This window comes from Tachyglossus aculeatus, chromosome 5 (genome assembly GCF_015852505.1).
Source record: "Tachyglossus aculeatus isolate mTacAcu1 chromosome 5, mTacAcu1.pri, whole genome shotgun sequence".
Lineage (NCBI taxonomy): Eukaryota > Metazoa > Chordata > Mammalia > Monotremata > Tachyglossidae > Tachyglossus > Tachyglossus aculeatus.
Window position 1 is genome coordinate 59,008,411 of NC_052070.1, and position 16,531 is coordinate 59,024,941.

At 46.8% G+C, this 16,531-nt stretch overlaps 2 protein-coding genes across 3 annotated transcripts in view; one reads left to right on the forward strand and one right to left on the reverse strand.

Annotated features, from left to right (window-relative positions):
* The window catches only part of LOC119928789 (neutral phospholipase A2 agkistrodotoxin-like), a 58,636-nt gene extending 52,509 nt beyond the window's left edge, over positions 1-6,127 (reverse strand). The window contains exons 1-3 of the mRNA XM_038747305.1: positions 6,118-6,127; positions 5,487-5,518; positions 4,659-4,741 (exon numbers count right to left, since the gene is read on the reverse strand). Coding sequence (XP_038603233.1) covers positions 4,659-4,741; positions 5,487-5,518; positions 6,118-6,127 — 125 coding nt within the window. The remainder of the gene's footprint in view (positions 1-4,658; positions 4,742-5,486; positions 5,519-6,117) is intronic.
* A 146-nt stretch (positions 6,128-6,273) lies between these two features.
* Positions 6,274-16,531, forward strand: LOC119928613 (phospholipase A2, membrane associated-like). 2 transcript variants are annotated; one of them, XM_038747020.1, is made up of 5 exons: positions 6,274-6,325; positions 11,438-11,488; positions 12,354-12,498; positions 13,311-13,417; positions 16,020-16,531. In XM_038747020.1, the coding sequence occupies exons 2-5, from the start codon at positions 11,449-11,451 to the stop codon at positions 16,160-16,162; spliced, it is 435 nt and encodes a 144-aa protein (XP_038602948.1). In that variant the 5' UTR covers positions 6,274-6,325; positions 11,438-11,448; the 3' UTR covers positions 16,163-16,531. The 2 variants fall into 2 exon arrangements, with proteins under 2 accessions (XP_038602948.1, XP_038602949.1); XM_038747021.1 differs by lacking the exon at positions 6,274-6,325 and adding an exon at positions 8,372-8,390.

Consider the following 16,531-nt stretch of genomic DNA (forward strand, 5'->3'; position numbering starts at 1 on the left):
TTGTCTTTGTCCAGAAACGCTCTGGGCATGTTACTCCCCTCCTCAAAAATCTCCAGTGGCTACCAATCAACCTACGCATCAGGCAAAAACTCCTCACCCTGGGCTTCAAGGCTGTCCATCACCTCGCCCCCGCCTACCGCACGTCCCTTCTCTCCTTCTCCAGCCCAGCCCACATCCTCCGCACCTCTGCTGCCGCTAACTTTCTCACCGGGCCTCGTTCTTGCCAGTCCTGCCATAGACCCCCATCCCACGTCCTCCCCCTGGCCTGGAATGCCCTCCCTCTGCCCATCCGCCAAGCTAGCTCTCTTCCTCCCTTCAAAGCCCTACTGAGAGCTCACCTCCTCCAGGAGCCCTTCCTAGACTGAGCCCCCTCTTTCATCTCTCCCTCTTCCCACTCCTCATCCCCCCGCCTTACCTCCTTCCCCTCCCCACAGCACCTGTATATATGCATATATGTTTGTACGTATTTATTACTCTATTTATTTATTTATTTTATTTGTACATATTTATTCTATTTATTTAATTTTGTTAATATGTTTTGTTTTGTTCTCTGTCTCCCCCTTCTAGACTGTGAGCCCACTGTTGGGTAGGGACCGTCTTTATATGTTGACAACTTGTACTTCCCAAGCGCTTAGTACAGTGCTCTGCATACAGTAAACGCTCAATAAATACGATTGAATGAATGAATGAATGAATAAATGAATGAATGAATGAATGGTTGGGATCTGAAACCGGCCCCAGAAAAGGTACATCCTTTCCTTTATGAATAAGTTCAAACTCCGTTGCACTGGAAAGACTTAATGGCAGCCCTTTGGGAGGCAGAAGACTCTCAAGCACTACTACTAGAAAAGAAGTGTGGCTCAGTGGGAAGAGCATGGGTTTGGGAATCAGAGGTCATGGGTTCTAATCCGGACTCGCCACATTCATTCAATCGTATTTATTGAGTGCTTACTGTGTGCAGAGCACTATACTAAGCGCTTGGGAAGTACAAGTTGGCAACATATAGAGACGGTCCTTACCCAACAGCAGGCTATGTCGGCTGTGTGACTTGGGGCAAGTCACTTCACTTTTCTATGCCTCAGTGACCTCATCTGTAAAATGGGGATTAAGACTGGGAGCCCTATGTGGGACAACCAGATTTCCTTGTATCTATCCCTGTGCTTAGAACAGTGCTTGGCACATTGTAAGCACTGAACAAATACCATCATTATTATTATTATTATTACTATTACTCCTGCTACTACCTCTACTACTACTACCTCCCCTACTAATAATAATGCCATTTCTTAAGCACTCACTATGTGTAAAGCACTGTTCTAAACGCTGGGGAGGACACAAGGTGATCAGGTTGTCCCACAGGGAGCTCACAGTCATCATCCCCATTTTACAGATGAGGGAACTGAGGCACAGAGAAGTTAAGTGACTTGCCCAAAATCACACAGCTGACAGTTGGCAGAGCCAGGGTTCAAACCCATGACCTCTGACTCCAAAGCCCGGGTTCTTTCCTCTGAGCCACACTGCTTGGGATTCTGTGAGCCCAACTCTCATAAGATTCTCCTTGGAAGTTAATTAAGCACTTAGGGAAGCCCATTCGCTCTTTCAAATCACAAGAGAATAATTTAGAAGCACTCCTGCTAGACATATCTGCTTGAAGTTGTTCCTGTATGGTTTGGGGCTCTTCAGAGGAACACCTCTATATCAGAATACTAAAAAGTTCAGGTCCAAAGCTCCATAAAAAGCAATAATCTATATTTTGCTATTTATGAAATGCTCACTATGTGCCACACACTGTACTAAGTGCGGGGTTGGATGCAAGCAAATTTGGGTTGGACATGGTCCCTTTCCCAGGTGGGGGCTCACCATCTCAATCCCCATTTAACAGATGATGGAACTGAGGCACAGAGAAGTGACTTACCCAAAGTCACACAGCTGACAAGCGGTGGAGGCAGGATTGGAACCCACGACCCATGACTCCCAGGCCAGTGTTCTATAGTAATAATAATAATGATGGCATTTATTAAGCACTTACTATGTGCAAAGCACTGTTCTAAGCGCTGGATCCACCACACCATACTGCTTCTGTACTGCTCAATAATGTGAGCTCTCTTGACTGAGCTCACAGTGGGCAGGGAGTGTGTGTTTATTGTTATATTGTACTCTCCCAAGTGCTCCGTACAGTGCTTTGCACAGAGTAAGTGCTCAATAAATATGATCGAAATGAATGAATGAATGAATAATGCTCTGAATCCCCTTAATGAACTAATAGCGTAAATTACATCAGGAGAGGCTGGAGTGCTGAGGATAAATGAGTTCCATGGTTTCATTCCCAGCAGGTTGGGCAGGAAAAGGTCTTTGATAGGGCAGTTAGCCAATCCCGCTGACTTCAGGCAAAGTGTCACATAAACTGCTACACATAAACCTCAAACAGTCTATTGAAATTGATTGCTGTTTTTAAGAGACCTAATCCCTTTCTTTTGTTCTGCTCTTTGTGACTCCAGTTTATGATAAAATCTCTGTAAATACGTGATTATACTTACACAAACCATTTGTTTTGGAGGGTAGAACTCTCAAACATATGGGACAGTTGCAGAAGTACACACTGTTCTAACATAAAGACTACGCTATGTTTGGTGGCCATATGTCCCTGTCTGACTCTTGTTCTCCTGTCTGAATAAGCTCTGTGTTTCATCTGTCTTTATCTCATTAAATGAGATTTGTGAAGGTCTTACTAGGTGCTGGACAGGATGGACACAGTCCCATATTGGGCTCACAGTCTAAATCCCCATTTTACGGATGAGGTAACTGGGGCCCAGAGAAGTTAAGTGACTTGCCCAAGGTCACACATCAGACGAGTGGTGAAGCAGGGGTTAGAACCCAGGTCCTTCTGATTCCCCAGTCCACACCCTATCCCCTAGGCCATGCCCCATAGCATTAGTGATAGTCTACATGGGCAGCAGCGTGGCTCAGTGGAAAGAGTACGGGCTTTGGAGTCAGAGGTCATGGGTTCTAATCCCTGCTCTGCCACATGTCTGCTGTGTGACCTTGGGAAAGTCACTTAAATTATCTGAGCCTCATCCGAAAAATGGGGATGACGACTGTGAGCCCCCCGTGGGACAGCCTGATCACCTTGCATCCCCCACAGTGCTTAGAACAGTGCTTTGAACATAGTAAGCACTTAACAAATACCATTATTATTATTATTATTATCCGTTTGCATGTCGGTCTGAAAGCCTGTCAGTGAGTGATGTCATGGACACCACGTTCGCTTCGTGTATCCCTCCTGGGTTCACCCAGACTGGGATGGAATTTTGGGGAACTCTGGGTTCATTTTGTGGCTTTGTTCATTCCTCTCAGGTTGGTCTGCTCGCCACATGCGGACGTCATCATTGCCCTCTAGACGGTAAACTCGTTGTGGGCAAGGAATGTGTCTGTTAATTTCTATATTGGACTCTCCCAAGCACTTAGTACAATGCTCTGCACACAGTAAGTGCTCATTAAATAGGACTGAATGAATGAATGAAACCTGGTCTGTGGCTGGCAAATCATTGGTCCTGGATATCCGTGAAGCACCACTGGGATCTCAGGATCCAAATTTTCTTTTGAGCTACTTCTGTCCCCTCGGTCTGGATTTCCCACAGTCTCCCTTCTCAGGCACTCAGAGGCACCAAGTAGCAGTGAGGCCTGCTTCTTCCCCTTCAAGGCCTTATTGAAGGCACTTTTCCCCCAAGAGGCCTTTTCTGACTAAGCCCTCCTTTCCTCTTCTCCCACTCCCTTCTGCGTCATCCTGACTTTCTCCCTTTATTCAATCAATCAATCAATTGTATTTATTGAGCGCTTACTGTATGCAGAGCACTGTACTAAGAGCTTGGGAAGTACAAGTTGGCAACATATAGAGATGGTCCCTACCCAACAGTGGGCTCACAGTCTAGAAGGGGGAGACAGAGAACAAAACAAAACATATTAACAAAATAAAATACTAGAATAGATATGTACAAGTAAAATAAATAGAGTAATAAATATGTACAAACATATATATATATATATATACAGGTGCTGTGGGGAAGGGAAGGAGGTAAGGCTGGGGGGATGGAGGGGGTGGAGGGGGAGAGGAAGGAGGGGGCTCGATCTGGGAAGGCCTCTATTCATTCCCCCATAGCCCCACAGCATTTATGTCCATATCTGTTTTATTTATTAATATTTATGTCTGTCTACCCCTCAAGACTGTAAGCTCACTGTGGGCAGGGAATATGTCTGTTTATTGTTATACTGTACCCTCCCAAGCTCTTAGTACAGTGCTCTGCACATGGTAAGCACTCAATAAATATGATTGACTGACTGACTGACCTGCCTAGTGGACGAATCACAGGTCTGGGAGACAGAGCACCAGAGTTCTAATCTCATCTCCCCATTTACTTGCTGTGTGACCTTGGGTAAGTCACTTAACTCCTCTGCGCCCAAGTGTCCTCATCTATGCAATGTGGATTCATGATCTGTTCTCCCTCCACTTGGACTGTGAACCCCATATGAGACAGGGACTGATGATCTTGTAACAGTACACGAATGAATATACAGTATTCATGTATGAATGTACAGTGCCAGTACAGTACACGGCACATTGTAAGCACTTAACAAATACCCCAATTACTATTAATTATTACCGTAAAGCGTAGGTATACTGTCTCAGCAACCAATACTCAGACTCAGCCAGCCACGACAGACAAAGGCAGGCAGACAGGCAGACCTACAGAAAAGAGAAACAGACCCAAGTAGAGGCCAGAGACACCGTGAGACCCAGAGAGGAGGGAGAGAGAACCCTGAAGCACATCATTATCTCTTTTTGGGGAGAAGTGGCTTTGCTGCAGAGTTTGGAGCTGGGCTGAGAGAAGAGGCCAAGAATAAAGCCATAATGTTCCCACTAAATCTACTACTGGTTCTAAGTTTCTAACCCTGTCAACCCCTTCCTGGAGCTCTGCACTCTTTCCAAAGTCTCCATGATGCCAAAACCCAGCCAGAGTGTCCGGATTGTCTAACCCAGAACAGGATACCAAACTCAGAATCTGACAAATCCTAGATAGAAGTGGAAATCTAACCTCTCATGAGCTATATCAAAACTTTCTTATGGATCAAATTTTCCCGGCTACCTGATGCAAAAAAAAATCTCTGGCCCTAACCAAAGCAGGGAAGCAGCATTGACTACTAAATAAGGCATGGACCCCGGAGCCAGAGGACCTGGGTTCTAATCCTGTCTCTGCCACTTGTGTGCTGTGTGACCTTGGGCAAATCACTTAACTTCTCTGTACCTCAGTTTCCTCAACTGCAAAAATGGGGATTCAATACATGTTCTCCCTCCTGCTTAGATTGTGAGCCCCATGTGGGACAGGGACTGTATTTAGCCTGATTAACTTGTATCTACCCCAGTGCATAGAACAGTACTTTACAAACAATAAGCGCTTAACAAATACAATAAAAAAATGATCCCAAATTACCGTGACCCCCTTTTCTTCAGTGTCCTCCAATCCTTCAAAACAAGAAGCAGAGTGGCCTAGTGTTTAGAGCGTGAGTTTGGGAGTCAGAAGAACTAAAGTTCTAATCCTGACCCCACCATTCATTCATTCCTTCAATTGTATTTATTGAGCGCTTACTGTGTGCAGAGCACCGTACTAAGTGCTTGGGAAGTACAAGTTGGCAACATATAGAGATGGTCCCTACCACTTATTTGCTGTGTGACCTTGGGTGAGTCATTTCAATTTTCTGTGCCTCAGTTATCTCATCTGTAAACTGGAGATTAAGACAGTGAGTGCCGAGTGGGAGCTGGGCTATGTCCAACCTGATTAGAGTATGTCTACTCCAGCTTTTAGTACAGTGCCTGGTACATAGTAGCACTTTAAAATACCATTCAAAAAATCCAAAAAAAAACCCCACTCTCAGCTCTGGGCTTCAGCCAGACAAACTGATCATTTTCTATGCCTGCTGGATCCAAATTTAGGGAATTCCGTGGCTCTGAATCAAATACACTGGCTGTTTTTATGGAATGAAGAATGAAATGAAATGGAAAAAGAATGAAGTGGTGGAGAGTTTATTTGGGCCACAAATTTAAATATTAAATGGTTTACTTACGGAAAGTCATCTCACTTTATTCCCCTGCCTTCCAGGATGGGGAAAAATGGGGAATTCAAATCCAAACACTTTATCAAAACAAGTAAATATTGTGCAACCCGGGGAGTGTCTCTGGATAGGGATTGAGAAGACTATATAAGAGCGAATGGATGCTGGTCAGAGTCACTGGAAACCAGCCCAGCGGAAAAAGTTTTGTGAGGCCAAAGAGGTGAGTGTCCAGGAGGGCTCCAATCCTCTGAGTCTTTCTTGCTTTTCATAGGCACCTCTGAACCTGGGGGCAACTGGTCTCAGATTGGAGTGGCAAGTCTCCGAGGTCTCAGGAGGGTAGAGGGAGGTCCTGAGCCTGGAGTTTGGCTGAGCAAGGTGGGGGTGAGGTGGGGGTCTGACGTGGAATCCCAGGAAAACTCTGGAGAGACCCAGGAAAGGAGAGAAGAGGAAGTTTCTGGCTTCACTCTGAGAAGTGAGGTGGGTGTTACTCTAGACAAGACAGAGTCTGAGGAGGAAGTGAAGGTTGGGCCCCAGGGTGGACTGATCTTAATCCAAGGAGCAGGAAAGCCTTTCAGCCCTGTTTGGCTCCCTGATTTCCCATAGTCTAGACAGCCACGATCCACCAAACTAGCTCTCTTCCTCCCTTCAAAGCCCTACTGAGAGCTCACCTCCTCCAGGAGGTCTTCCCAGACTGAGCTCCCTTTTTCCTCTCCTCCTCCCCATCCCCCCGCTGGCCCTGTCCCCTTCCCACAGCCCTTGTATATATTTGTACAGATTTATTACTCTATTTTACTTGTACATATTTACTACTCTATTTATTTTGTTAATGATGGGCCTATAGCTGTAATTCTATTTATTCTGATGGTTTTGACACCTGTCTACATGTTTTGTTTTGTTGTCTGTCTCCCCCTTCTAGCCTGTGAGCCCGTTGTTGGGTAGGAATCATCTCTATATGTTGCCGACTTGGGCTTCCCAAGCGCTTAGTCCAGGCTCTGCACAAAGTAAGTGCTCAATAAATATGATTGAATGAATGAATTACATCCATCAGAATCAAAATCAAAATCGACCAGTCGTATTTCCTGAGAACTTTCCAGGTGCAGACCGCTGAACTAAGTGCTTGGGGGAGTACAGTGAGAAGCAGTGTGGCTCAGTGGAAAGAGCACGGGCCTTGGAGTCAGAGGTCATGTGTTCAAATTCTGACTCCGCCACATGTCTGCTGTGTGACCTTGGGCAAGTCACTTAACTTCTCTGAACCTCAGTTACCTCATCTGTAAAATCGGGATTAAGACTGTGAGCCCCACGTGGGACAACTTAATCACCTTGTATCCCCCCAGCGCTTAGAACAGTGCTCTGCACATAGTAAGTGCTTAACAAATGCTATCATCATCATTATTATTATTATTATTATTACAGTGCAACAGAGTTGGTAGACATGTTCCCTGCCCACAGTAAACTTGCATTCTAGAGGGGGAGAAAGACATTAACATAATAACTAAATTAAGTATATGAACATAAATGCTGTGGGGTTGAGTGCAGGGTGAATAAAGAGGGCAAATCCAAGCATAAGGGTGATGCAGAAGGGAGTGGGAGAAGAGGAAATGAAGGCTTAGGGAAGAGCTCTTGGAGGAGATGTGCCTTCAGTAAGGCTTTGAAGGAGGGGAAAGCGATTGATGGATATGAAGTGAGAGGGAGTTTCAGGTCAGAAGCTGGGTGAGAGCAAAGGGAAAGCAGTGAGATAGATCAGATCCAGTAGGTTGGGTTTAGAAGAGTGAAGTCTGTGGGCTGGGATGTAGTAAGGCATCAGAGAGGTCAAGGTGATCGAATGCTTTAAAGCCAATGGCAAGGGGTTTTTGTTTGACGTGGATGTGGATGGGCAACCACTGGAGGTTCTTGAGGAGAGGGGAGACATGGACTGAATAGTTAGTCTCTTAAAGCCTCAAATAAAAGCAGCTTAATTTCCCAGGCAATGAGAATTTGCCCACATCCTCCCTCTGGTATAGCATTCCCTCCCTCTTCATATCCAACAGACTACCCTCTCTCCCCATCTTCAAAGCCTTTCTAAAATCCCAGACTAAACCCTCACTCCCTGATTAAGCCCACACTTCTGCAAAGCTTGTGTACTTGGGTTTGTTCTCCTTAATCACTTTGATATTCACCCCTCCCCAAGGTCCACAGCATTTATGCATATAATCCATCTGCAGTTATCTGCCTTCCCCTCTAGTCAGTAAACCCCTAGTCAGCAGGGATCATCTACGGGATTTCGACTACTCTCCCCCAAGCACTTAGTAAGTGCTCTGAATTTAGTAAGTGCTCAATAAATACCACTTGATTGATTGATTGTTTGATTGCTCAGGGACTTTCTAACCAGATATCCTAACCTTAGCCTTAATCCTAAACATAACCCAAGCCCTAGAAACAGCCTAGCCTAATGGAAAAAACACGGGCCTGGGATTCAGAGGACCTGGGTTCTAATCCTGGCTCTGTCAATTGCCTGCTGTGTGACCTTGGGCAAGTCATTTAACTTCTCTGTGCTTGAGTTTCCTCAACTGTAAAATCCTTCCCTGTGAGTCACATGTGGGCCAGGGACTGTGCCTAAACTGATTAACTTTGCATTTGCCTCAGAGCTTAGAACAGTGGTTGACATATTGCAAATGTTTAACAAATAAAATAATAATAACAATAATAATGATAATGAAAATGATAATAATTCTCTCACAGACTGGTTGATGTAATCGATATCCTGTTGGCTATGAGGATGGCAGCAGACTCCACATCTTTGTGGAAATCACGTGCAACCTCTGGTAGCCTCTGAAAAGCAGAAAAGGAAGGAAGTGGGATGGAAAGAGAATGGATTGCCTGAAATGAGGAAGAAAAGACAGGGGGAATTAGGGAGGGGTTGGTCACTCATCTCGTTGGGTTATAAAATTATACCATTTCTCTAAGAGGTTGGAATGGAGCAGGCTGTATGTGGCTGAGAAATTAAGGGAATCCCACCAGGTTTGAGATGATCAAAACCAGGACAATCTGAGCTGTGGGAGACAACTGACCACCATCAAACCTTCCCGATTAATTCTCAACACCATCGCTAGTTGTAGTAGTATAAATAGTACTTAATACTTACTTACTGTGTGCAGAGCACAGTACTAAATACCAGGAAAGAATGCACATTTGGGAATTACATATGCAAATCTACTTGATAGTTAACTTTTTTTTAATGGTGTTTATTAAGCACCTATTACGTGCCAGGCACTGGAAGCGCTGGAATAGATTCAAGATAATCAGGTTGGGCATAGTCCCTGTCCCATATGGACCTCACAGCCTTAATTCCCATTTTGCAGATGAGGCAAGCGAATCATTAAGTTAAAAGAAGTTAAGTGACTTCTAAATGCCCTTATGATTAGGAAATGGCAACCTGCACATTATCATTCAATGGTACTTATTGAACACTTACTGGGTACAGAGTGCTGTACTAAGCATTTGGTGTCCAGGATCATGTGGACACCAAGGAGAGAGGCTGTCACTTCTCCCAGTGTGTTTCTAAATTAATGCTATTTCTCAAGGATTTTCCTCAGACATGCTCCTCATGGATCTTCCCCCAGAGCAGGGGTTCCATGAAGGAAAACTCTGAGATTGAATTTTAAATTTAAGGGAAAACATAGCAAGCCAGAGAGCCCAGACCGTCAGCCCAGAAATCTCACCCCGCAAGGACGAGGATGTGGGAAATCAATCAATCAATCAATCAATCGTATTTTTTGAGCGCTTACTGTGTGCAGAGCACTGTACTAAGTGTGAGACTGGGGTGTGAGTGAATATTCTTTCTGAGTGGGTTGATATTTGAGTTGGGGTTGATGAAATTTCTCTAGGGAGTTGGCATGGAGGAGGCTATATTATAGCCACGCTTCCTGGTGAAAGTGTAGCTGCCTGGGGGCTACTTTTTCCATCAACAAACTCACATTACCAAGAACACAAAACAAGAAAGCAGGGTTGACCTGTTGGTTGACCATTTGGGAGAGTTATGACTTTAAGGTTCTCAGGAGAACCCACTACCCCTCAGTGTGGACCAGACAGAGGTGTCTCTGCTCTGGCGTAGTGGCTAGAGCACACTCCTGGGATTCAAGAGGTCATGGGTTCTAATCCCAGCTCCTCCACTTGTCTGCTGTGTGACCTTGGGCAAGTCACTTCACTTCTCTGAGCCTCAGTTGCCTCATCTGTAAAATGGGGATCGAGACTGCAAGCCTTACGGGGGACAAGGGGCGGCATCTAACCCGATTTGCTTGTATCCACCCCAGTGCTTAGTACAGTGCCTGGCACATAGTAAGTGCTTAATGAATACTATAATTATTATTATTATTAAAGCACGGCTCCAGGAGTCAGAAGATCATGTATTCTAATCCTGACTCCACCGCTTATCTGCTGTGTGACCTTGGGCAAGTCACTTCATTCTCTGTGCCTTAGTTACCTGATGAGCCCGGGCTTTGGAGTCAGAGGTCATGGGTTCAAATCTTGGCTCCACCACTTGTCAGCTGTGTGACTTTGGACAACTCACTTAACTTCCCTGGGCCTCAGTTCCCTCATCTGTAAAATGGGGATGAAGACTGTGAGCCCCCCGTGGGACAACCTGATCACCTTGTAACCTCCCCAGCACTTAGAACAGTGCTTTGCACATAGTAAGCACTTAATAAATGCCATCATTATTATTATTATTAAAATGGAGATTGAGATTGTGAGCCCCACATGGGACAGGCACTATGTCCGACTAAATTTGCTTGCATCCACCCCAGCGTTTATTACAGTGTCTGGCACACAGTAAGTGTTTAACAAGTACCATGATTTTTATTATTATCTTGTTCAGAATTCAGACTAACATCCCTTGTCCCAGACCTTGAGGGCTGGCAAATTTGTTTCTCTGCCCTGGTTGTTTTCCTGCTCTGTGGTGGAGACAAAAGATTCCTGTGGCACCGGAGGGGGGGAATAGGGGGAGGGGATGTATGCACATGTGCGCTCAAGTGTGCTCTTGACGTGTGTGCTTGTGTGACCCATTTCTACACACTCCCATTCGCACACTGATGCAAGTATATATATATAAACCGACCAACCACCACACATTCTCACAGCTGCCTTGTCCTTCCCCGACCAAGCAGCCTCAGACCCCGAGGACTCTGCTCCCACAGGAAGCTTTCACAAAGCCGTCATCCTCTTCTTCAGACCCAGAGGTGCCGAGGCCACAGAAGACGAGAGCAGGAAGGGCCAGGTTGGCCCAGTGGCCCTGCCCTCCTGCTTAGGTTTTGGTATCCACTGAAGGACGTTTGTGTTCGCTTTGTTTTTTCTCCAGAATCTGCCACCATGAAGACTCTCATGATCCTTGCCGTCCTGGTTGTCTACGGTAAGCACAGATCTGGACACCCCCACCTCTCTGGGCCCCCTCTCCAGTACTGACCCCTGCCAAGAAGGAGTAAACACTGATCAGATCAAGTGTTTAGTACAGTGCCAAGGGACTAGTATAGTGCTCTACAAATACTAATGATCGATTGATCAATAGATTGAGGGACCTAGAATCGGAGTCCGTCCCCCGGGGCTGTGTCCACCCTGTGTCCTCTGGGACATCTAGACCAGGGGAGCTGACAGTCCAGCTCTCAGACACAGGGCCTCTCTCCCTCCCGGTGGCAACGATGCCCACCTCCCCTGGAGACTGAGCCCTCCCATACCCTGGGGCTCTGTTGTGAGCTCCCACACTGGATGTGGAGCTGTGTAGGGCTCCACACAGATTTTTTATGTTATTTCATGGTATTTGTTAAGTGCTTACTATGTGTCAAATACTATTTTAAGTTGCCGGGGTAGGTACCAGTTAATTAGGTTGGACATAGTCCCTTTCCCTCATGGGGTTTACAGTCTAAGTAGGAGGGAGAACGGGATCCCCATTTTACAGTTGAGGAAACTGAGCGACTTGCCCAAGCTCACATGAAGGAATTGGCAGAACGGGGATTAGAACCCAGGTCCTTCTGACTCCCGGGCCGATGCTCTATCCACTAAGCCATGCTGCTTCTCAGTGTGAGAATGGGGAAGACCCTCCCCATGGCCTCCCCGCACAAATCACCTGGAAAAACGAGGCTGAAAATGTGGGGCATGGGGAACTATGGCAGTCTTCAGAGGTGTTACAGCCCAAAGGGAGATCTGTGTCAGTGACAAAGACCCCTTGGGGTTCCCTCAAAGACTCAGATTCCCCTGAAATGGGCGGGGCTGTGTTGCAGGAATGTTCATGGTCCAGGGGAGCCTGCTGGAGTTCCAGGATATGATTAAGAAGGTCACTGGGCGGAACGCCGTGCCCGACTACTCTACCTATGGCTGCCACTGCGGCTGGGGTGGCAGAGGGACGCCCAAAGATGCCACAGACCGGTGAGTGGCTGCTCCTCACGGGGCCTTGCTTCGATGCGGGGAGGGATGAGGAGGAGCCGGTGATCTCTCCATCACTTCACCCCCTGCTACCTCACCTCCCTTCTCTCCTTCTCCAGCCCAGCCCACACCCTTCGCTCCTCTGCCGCTAACCTCCTTACTGTGCCTCATTCTCGCCTGTCCCGTTGTCGACCCCTGGCCCACATCTTACCTCTGGCCCGGAATGCCCTCCCTCCACACATCCACCAAACTAGCTCTCTTCCTCCCTTCAAAGCCCTACTGAGAGCTCACCTCCTCCAGGGGGCCTTCCCAGACTGAGTCCCCCCTTTTCCTCTGCTTCTCTCCCCTCCTCATCACCCCCCTTCCCTCCCTCTGCCCTACCCCTTTCCCCTCCCCACAGCACTGGTGTATATTTGTACCTATTTATTACTCTATTTATTTTATTAATGATGTTTACATAGCTCTAATTCCATTTATTCTGATGGTACTGACACCTGTCTACTTGTTTTGTCTTGTTGTCTGTCTCCCCCTTCTAGACTGTGATCCCGTTGTTGGGTAGGGACCGTCTCTATATGTTGTTGACTTGGACTTCCCAAGCGCTTAGTACAGTGCTCTGCACACAGGAAGTGCTCAATTACTGTGATTGAATGAATGAATGAATGAGGCGGCACTTGGCACAGTCCCCACTGGCCAGAGAGAGAGAGGGGCCGGAGCCTGGGGGAGACTACAGCGTGTCAGGGTTGGGCGTTTGGGACAGTCTTCTTTCTTCTCTGAGGGATGGCCAAGGGTCAGACTTTGTTCTCCACCCACTGCAGCTGCTGTGCGACCCACGACTGCTGCTACAAAAGGGCGGAGAAGAGAGGGTGCCGCATCAAAACCGATCGGTACAGATATTCATACAGCTCCGGCACCGTCACCTGTGGTAAGATCATAATAATAATAATGGTGGTATCTATCTGTTAAGCACTTGATGATGATGATGATGGCATTTGTTAAGCACTTCCTATGTGCAAAGCACTGTTCTAAGCTCTGGGGAGGATACAAGGTGATCAGGTTGCCACACATGGGGCTCCCAGTCTTCATCCCCATTTTACAGATGAGGGAACTGAGGCACAGAGAAGTGAAGTGACTTGCCCAAGTCACACAGCTGACAATTGGCAGAGTTAAGATTTGAACCCATGACCTCTGACCTCCAAGCCCCTGCACTTTCCATTGAGCCACGATTGTATGAATTTATTACTCTATTTTATTTGTGCGTATTTATTCTATTTATTTCATTTTGTTAATATGTTTTGTTTTGTTCTCTGTCTCCCCCTTTTAGACTGTGAGCCCACTGTTGGGTAGGGACCATCTCTATATGTTGCCAACTTGTGCTTCCCAAGCACTTAGTACAGTGCTCTGCCTACAGTAAGCGCTCAATAAATATGATTGAATGAATGAATGTGCCAGGCACTGCACTAAGCGCTGGGGTAGATACAAGGTAATCGGGTTGGAAACAGTTCCTGTCCCACAAGAAGCTCACAATTCTTAATCCCCATTTTACAGATGAGGTAACTGAGGTCCACAGAAGTGAAGTCACTTGCCCAGGGTCACCCAGCAGACAAGTGGCAGAGGTGGGATTAGAACCCAGGTCCTCCTGACTCTTAGGCGCATGGTCTTAAGCACTAGGCCATGAGGTGGCTTCCCTGCTAATCCCGGGACCAGCGTCCTCCAAGGCCTCAGTTCACAGGGCCGTCCCGGAGGACTATCACGGTGATGGTTCTCCCAAGCGCTTATTCAAGGGCTCTGCGCATAGTACGCGTTCAATAAATAGCATTGATGATTGATTGATTGACGAAGGGTTGCCGCGTCGCGTCTCAGCATCGCCAGGCCCCTAACGGCCCCGTCTCCTGTGCTCTGTTTTCTTCTGTGACTTCTGTGACCTCTTTTTTACCTCCATGTTCCACCCCAGGGCAGGGCTTGGAGAAGGTGGAGACGCTGGGTAAGGCTGGTAGAAGTCAGGAGGTGGCAGAGCTAAATCTTCCCACCATTTGGCCCACCAACTTGGAAGCTCCTAAGCATGCCAGAGTATTCCTCGTGAGCGTGTGCGGTGATTTGATCCCAAACTGGCCTAGTGGAAAGAGAACAGGCCTGGGAGCTAGAGGACTTTCATTCATTCATTCATTCAATCATATTTATTGAGCACTTTCTGTGTGCAGAGCACTGCACTAAGTTCTTGGAAACTACAATTCAGCAACAGAGACAATTCCTACCCAACAGCAGGCTCGCAGTCTAGAAGGGGGAGTTGTAGAATAATAATAATAATAATGGCATTTGTTAAGCGGTTACTATGTGCAAAGCACTGTTCTAAGTGCCTGCGGGGGATACAAGGTGATCAGGTTGTCCCGCGTGGGGCTCACAGTCATCATCCCCTTTTTACAGATGAGGTAACTGAGGCTCTGAGAAGTTAAGTGACTTGCCCAAGGTCACACAGCAGACATGTGGCAGAGCCGGGATTCGAACCCATGACCTCTGACTCCAAAGCCCGGGCTCTTTCCACTGAGCCACGCAGAAGGCCTGGCTTCTAATTATGCTTCTGCCACTTGTCTGTTGTGTGACTTTGGGCAAGTTATCTAACTTCTTTGTACCTTCTACCTACCTACCTTTGTACCTAACTTCTTTGTTCTTTGTACCTCAGTTACCTCATCTGTAAAATGGGGATTAACGCTGTGAACCCCATGTGGGACGTGGACTGTGTCCAACCTGATTATCTTGTATCTACTTCAGCGCTTAGCACAGTGCCTGAAACAGAGCAAGCACTTATCAAAAGAGAAGCAGCATGGTTAGAGAAGCAGCATGGCTTAGTGGAAAGAGCACGAGCTTTTGAGTCAGAGGTCATGGGTTCAAATCCCAGCTCCGCCAATTGTCAGCTGTGTGACTTTGGGAAAGTCACCTAACTTTTCTGTGCCTCAGTTACCTCATCTGGAAAATGGAGATTAAGACGGTGAGCCCCATGTGGGACAACCTGATTACCTTGTATCTCCCTCAGCACTAAGAACAGCGCTTGGCACATAGTAAGTGCTTAACAAATACCAAAATTATTATTATTATTATTCTCTGTGCCTCAGTTTCCTCATCTGTAAAATGGGGATTAAGACTGTGAGCCCCCCGTGGGACAATCTGATCACCTTGTAACCTCCCCAGTGCTTAGAACAGTGCTTTGCACATAGTAAGCGCTTCATAAATGCCATTATTATTATTATTATTTTTATCAAACAGAATTAAGAAAACAAAACCTGGGAGTAGTTTTCTGCCTCCTCTTGCTCTCCTGTTCCACCTCCATACTTCTCTCTGCAAATTCCAACATATATTAGCCACCTCTCCACTCAGTGGGTATGCCTACCTGGTTGTGGGAAAGGAATGTGTCTGTTAATTTCTACATTGTACTCTCCCAAGCACTTAGTACAGTGCTCTACACACAGTAAGTGCTCAATAAACAGGACTGAATGAACGAATGACTACCTACAGGGCTCTCTGTGTTTCAGGTGGGGGAACCTCGTGTGAGAGGATGCTTTGTGCTTGTGACAAAGCAGCTGCCTACTGTATGCGGAGCAACCTGAGGAGCTACAATGACAGATTAAAATACTTCCCAAACTGGCAGTGCTCAGGAAGAGATCCCTCCTGCTGAGAACCCCCTCTCCCGGGAGAGGAGGCAGAGTCGAGAGGACCAGCTATCAGAGGCTCCAGGTCCCAGCCGGCTCTGCACCCTCGAGTATTCCCCTTTGGCGATTCCCCAATGGTGATCCCCCACTGATGATCCCAAGGATTCAGTTCTACTTCAACCAGGCTCCCCTGAAATCCAATCCCACTCCTTCCTTTCTGTGACTGTTTTTGAAGCCAGGAGATTTGCCTTTTGGGGTTGGGGTAGCGGGGACCGGTTTCCAAGCATGACCCTGAGGAACACCCTTGCCATCAAGCCTCACCCCTACCTCCCTCTCCCTTCCCCTTCTACCTCTCTGTACAGTGTCTTTTCTCGAAATAAAATCACAGAGCAGCA

Excerpts from the sequence above, each read along its gene's own strand:
- LOC119928613 (XM_038747020.1), top strand. The coding sequence starts at position 11,449 with ATGAAGACTCTCATGATCCTTGCCGTCCTGGTTGTCTACG. Across the intron at positions 11,489-12,353 it reads TGCCGTCCTGGTTGTCTACG|GAATGTTCATGGTCCAGGGG; the intron begins GTAAGCACAGAT and ends GCTGTGTTGCAG. Across the intron at positions 13,418-16,019 it reads CTCCGGCACCGTCACCTGTG|GTGGGGGAACCTCGTGTGAG; the intron begins GTAAGATCATAA and ends TCTGTGTTTCAG.